This window comes from Hordeum vulgare, chromosome 1H (assembly GCF_904849725.1).
Source record: "Hordeum vulgare subsp. vulgare chromosome 1H, MorexV3_pseudomolecules_assembly, whole genome shotgun sequence".
NCBI classification, from domain to species: domain Eukaryota; kingdom Viridiplantae; phylum Streptophyta; class Magnoliopsida; order Poales; family Poaceae; genus Hordeum; species Hordeum vulgare.
Genome location: NC_058518.1, coordinates 456,851,948 through 456,857,683, shown reverse-complemented (window position 1 = coordinate 456,857,683; position 5,736 = coordinate 456,851,948). Strand labels below are relative to the sequence as shown.

Here is a 5,736-nt window from a genome sequence, read left to right as displayed (position 1 = left end):
GAGCAGTCCGGTTATAGATGCTCTTAAGGCATCTCCAAAGCGATACTATAAATTTCCTGTAAAATCCTTTAAACATTTGCAGACCATTTTACATGTCCGTTCCCCCTAAATTGAAATTAAGATGGTTTTATCTTAAACCTTGCATATAATTTAAAAATGACAATAAAAATATGTTTACAATGGGGTATCTTTTAGTCTTATCTAAGATAACTAACTATTTCTAAAAACATAATGAGACATATTGTGTTAAAAGATCAAAAAGAAGACAAGCATTTTCATATGAATTTTTTCCTTCACCTTAACATTTATCCTATATAACACATCTAAGATAACATCGTTGTATATGCCCTTGCACCCTCAGCACGTCGTGCGCAAAACTTCTCTTAGCGCCCACATGCCACATGGCTACCTAATCTAATCCAGCTGAAAGAGGATAATGCTAAATCTTCGAGTTTGATGCTGATATTTGGCATGCCAATTATTGGATACCAACTGATTCTTCTCAATCTGTAAACAAGTTATGAATTTGATAACTTTTGGTTTTGCAAAATATCATAGAGAATTCCGTGGTTTTTGCTTTCCAGTTCAGCAGCTACAATCTTAGGCCTTTTTCTGCATTTTCAACCAGGTAGCACACGCAAACAAGTGAAAGCTGGCAACGCTTGCCAAATAGGTTAGCACAAGTCACGTTGGCGCACATATTCTCGTCCACCTAAATTATTATTGCATCCACCATCGCAGCATTGGTATTTGAGTTACACAGGCACCTCCGTGACACACCATTAGTGTTAAAGAGAAGGGAACAGAACCCTTACAGGCTCCTCTTGTCAACGAAGCGCAAGTACCCTAGCGAACAGAGAAAGAAAGGAACAAAATGGGAGGAGGCGAAGCGGTCCACAACGCAAAAGGGATGGTGCGACGTCCAGTGCTTGGTAGCAGGTCTCTACGAGGGCGAGGAGAAGCTGAACTGAATTCCCGTCTTTCCACTGTCGTGCCGAGATTGCTTCAGAATGTAACAGTAGTTCACCTGAACAGATGCAGTAAAACAAGTTTGTTGGTCAGGAAGCAGGCACAACACATGATAGGTAATTTGGTAAAGGAAAATCGAAAAAAAAAGGCTATTGAAACATACCTCCACACGGAAAAGCTTGGTCGGCAAGATAATGCCTACGCCAGCAGTACTCCTGAATGAACGACGGAATTCATCGAGGGAGAAGTTCTTGTACTGGCCCTCCGACAACTTCGCAAGATTCCCAGCGGTGAGAAACGCATGACCGTGTATTCCAGCGTCTCTAAACAGCTTCAGAGGCAGATCAAAGGAAACGTCAGCAAAGGCAGAAACAGCAAGATCGCCACCCAAGTAATCCCTCCCTGGAACAGCAGGGGAACCATCTTCCGACTCGCCGGGGACAAGCCTCCGCGGTTCTGTCGGGCCAACTCCTCTTGTTCTGAAACCCAATAGGGATGATATTCCACCCAGGCTGCAAACTGGAGAAGAGTGGCCTCCAAGGTTAAATCTATCAGTCACAGGTGTAGACGAGTTCATAAATCCCCTTGACAGTGGTAGAATAACACCCGCTCCTACACCAACATTGAGAGCAGCATTCCAGAATCCAAAAGGCACAGCAGCACGAACATCAAACTCCTGAAGCAAAGTCAACAGCAACGTATTGTAAGATAAAAATAATAATGATGAGAATGGACCTGACAAGTATACTTCTCTATTATTGTGAGGAACCATAAAAAGGAAAAGAGAAATAGTAAATGGATTAGCGCTAAAGAAAACGTGAAAAGGGGGACAGAGAAAGCTGAAAACAGACCTGGCGAAAAAATTTCAATCCTTTGTTGTCCCAAAGACCACCAACTTGAGAGGTTGAGAGAAATGCATATCCTTTTGTTGGCCTGATATGTGAATCCCTTTCATCAATCTTGTATGTATATTTCAATGCAGATAGAAGGTTATGCCCTAACTGCCTTCTTATGGATGTTGACGCGAGGCGTGATGGATCAGTTAAGGTACGCCATGTAAGGTTGTAAGATAAATCATGGTGCCTGGTTGAAAGCAAACCAAATGAAAGACCAAGTAGGCGCTCCTTGTATGATGAGAACTTCAGCCAATCTTGTGACAACAATGAAGCCCGAGCCATCAAGGGTGTTGGTATTGATTTAAATCTTGGCAGTGAGACTCCAACGCCAACCTCTGTTGTTTGGTCCCAACCATATGCAACCGAAGCATCCCAGATGTCTGCATAGCCAGCCAAATTCTTCCACTTAACGGCCCCTTCCAGTGACCACGCTTTTGCCTACAAAACATAATGAATACACAATCATGCATCAGATGTGATAACCTCTGACACAGTTGGTGGAGATTATAAGATCGCGCCATGCAGTAATCACAACAGTAGTTTTTTTTCTGCCCTTACGACGCTGACAATATAGGTTCAGTAAGATCATGACCTATAAAGTTATAGTTATACTAATAAAATGTTTGTATTCAGTACAGGGTAAAAGTAATTACCAATGAAACAAAATGAGATAAGTACTTCTCAACAGAACAATTATTTTTAACAAAACACGTACATCCCAAGTAATATATTTTGATTAGAGCACAATGAAACCTATGCTGAACCTTAGTAAATGCAGTGTTTTGTTCAGTACTGTTTTTTTTTAATGTTAATATTATTTTTTGAGGTAGTTGAAACAATTGGTAGAATGTGCTTTAGAGCAAACAAATAAGGCAATCTATAGTTTTGAAAAGTAGCATGCTAAACACCAATAACTGAACCCATAGCTTGACTCACAAAGTTGCCCTCTTAATCAGACAAATACATTTTTTTTTGTTTATGTACCACACTATATGGACCAGATAGTGTCATGGATTGAGTCTCAAACTATAAATTAGCTATCAGTTGCCAGGTCAATTTTCTTATGGGCAGCTAAACACTCACTGTATATCAGTTGATCAAGATTGAGCACAGATTCGGATCAACTATTAGTAACTCGCATTCATCGCAATTGAAGAATTTGATTGATGAACATCAACATACAAGCTACCAGCTGGGAGGAATAAAGTGTAACTGATAACATGAGAGACTAAATCAAATTTCCGTAAAGATGTTAAGTATACTAATTTGGATGCTTTTAAGGTCAAATATAAATAAGAACATGTGCATTTTCTCTCTGGCTTTGCCTGGAGACAAAGATAGTAGGTGAGATCACAAGCACCCAAGACCTACACCGTATCTCCATTGTCTAATCCTGCTGTTACCTAAGTTGTGGAGGGCCACAAAATTCAGTAAACACCAAGAAAGAGTCACGCGTAATGTAGTACTATAATATGTAGGGTGTAGAAAGTTTAATTGTTTCAGGGGTCCATGTACTTACCCAAATGTTAAAGTATATTCTATTCTCAAGCTTGAGATTTACCATGTTATAATATAGATATTTTACTAGCATTCCCACACTGATATAAAATAATTGTATACTTTCTGCTTCTTCAAGTTTTCATTTTCCAACAATCGACAGTTTAGCTCTAATGAGTTGAGATCGTTTATCAGCTAAGATGATGTCCAAGCACAATCAAAGTATTCCAGGTTTTCCTTCTTACTAAAAGAACTCTATGTGATCCATTACTTCACTTTTGCAAGTCTATCATGTATTTACAAGAAAATTACTGATAAATAGTTAAGCTAATTTGGAGCATCCAGCTAAGTCGAGCAACCTCGTGTGACTATCTGGGCTAGATAAGGTGGCTACACACTGATGGTGAAGTTAATACAGTACTTAATAGCATCTATTCTCGGTGCTGCTTGTGCTTGGCAATTTACTTATCTAGTGTTTTTTTCTCTCAAAAAAAAAAACTTATCTAATGTTCTAACAACAGGCTTGCAGTTGCAGGGATACAATTCCACTAGTGATGTGCATCCAACTAGCAGGAACTGATGATGACTAATGAATAATAATACCAACCTAAGCATAAGAAAACATCTTGAAAGATGACCAATTCCGAAGGAACGATTCTAGCAATGGGCTAACTACGAATCTAGATCTTGATCCAAGCCCAATGGCATAAACAAACAAGTGTTGCTCTATGTCTCTAGCTACAATCAATTTGATCATTCAGTTCAATCACCAACGAATCAAACCAAGTGGAGAACGCACCTCGGGCTTTGAGTAGACGCCGGCGTTACCGCTGATGGGGATGGAGGGCTCGACAACCTCAATGACGACGTTGGTGGTGCCGGGCAGCTCGGGCGGGCCGGCATCGAGCGTGATGTTGACGGCCTCGAACACGTCGAGCCCGCGGAGCCGCGCGCTGGCCTCGGCCGCGGCGCTCAGCAGGTCCTGCACGGTGGTGGCGGAGCGGATGAGGTCGGCGACCTCCGCCTCGATGAGCTCCTCCCGCGTCTTGGCGTTGCCCCTGATGATGACGTCGTGGACGCGGATCCCCACGGGGTCCGAGCTGAGCCTCCGGAACACGGACTGCACCTTCTCCCGCTCGAGGGCTGCGGCCGCCGGCTCGTCCAGCTCTTCCTCCTCCTCGTCCTCGTACTCGAACTCCTCCTCGGCGACTTCTCCATCGGCGCCAGCCCAGGGCTCGGGCACGTGGTTCCCGGCGACCTTAGGGTTCTGGCCGGCGGCGGGGTCGGCGGCGTCGGCCATGGTTGGGGTTTGGGGGAAGAGGAGAGCCTTCCGAGCTTTCACTTGTTTTTTCAGATGCGGCCTTTCGTGCTTACCAAGCTGGATTGTTAGCGCCGGTCCGGTGGGCTGTCTGGGCCGGAACCCCAAATATATGATGTTGAATTCTCTCCTTCTCTTGGAGAGTACGTGTTTTCCCTTCTTCTTACACTGCAAGTCTTCACCGCGTGTGCTTTCCTTTTATTTCTTATTTTTCCTTATTTCCCCCGTTCTTCTTTCTTGGTAGTACTTCCTCCGTTTCTAAATATTTGTATTTTTAATTAAAGATTTAACTATAAACTACATACGAAACAAAATAAGTAAAGTTACGTTTTAAATTATGTTTATATACATCCGTGTATAGTCTGTAGTGAACCCTCTAAAAAGACAAATATTTAAGAAAAGAGGGAGTATAATAGACGTATGCTTTGCATTTTATTTTTTATTATGGATTTAGTGTGTAATTTACTTCATCATTTTAGTTTGTTTTTAGCTTCTCTGTGTGCTCCACCTACAATCATTAAATATATAACACTTTCAGGAAAAAAAAACTTGAGCATTCATTGTTTACCAGCAATCTTGTATTGTCCATTGCGTCATAATACCTTGCAAAATTTGTGACAAACCTCTTATAGTCTACATTGTCCTGACGCCTAGCTTATTTCAGCTAAAAAACATCTAGCATATTTACTAGGACAACTATTAGGAGGTCGTTTGATGCTATGGCCCATTTGTTGAACATTGGTTTATATGTTCTATTCAACCAACATTTTTCTATCGCTCCATGGTTTCTCAAATCAGGTCTCAATGGGTTATTATGACTAGCACAAATGCCCGTGCGTTGCAACGGGAGAAAAATAAACAATGAAAAAAGTGTAGTTCATTGGTAAAAATGTGTGTGGATACTGTAAAAAAAAAGACACGTACGTAAGGTCGATTATAAAACATATAGTCGATACAATACAAATAGTCGATACGAAATAAAGACAAATATTGATTAGTATTGTATCCCATATAGTATTTTTAAAAATATATTTAACATGTAAAATAACAACATAT

General features: G+C 41.2%; 1 protein-coding gene across 1 annotated transcript; it reads right to left on the bottom strand.

Moving 5' to 3' along the window:
* Positions 1-701: 701 nt before the first annotated feature.
* Positions 702-4,756, bottom strand: LOC123444912 (sorting and assembly machinery component 50 homolog A-like). Its single transcript, XM_045121801.1, has 4 exons — positions 4,162-4,756; positions 1,821-2,303; positions 1,133-1,645; positions 702-1,027 (listed from the first exon to the last, which is right to left on the bottom strand). Exons 1-4 carry the CDS (start codon positions 4,660-4,662, stop codon positions 944-946), a joined length of 1,581 nt encoding a protein of 526 aa, XP_044977736.1. The 5' UTR covers positions 4,663-4,756; the 3' UTR covers positions 702-943.
* Positions 4,757-5,736: the final 980 nt, after the last annotated feature.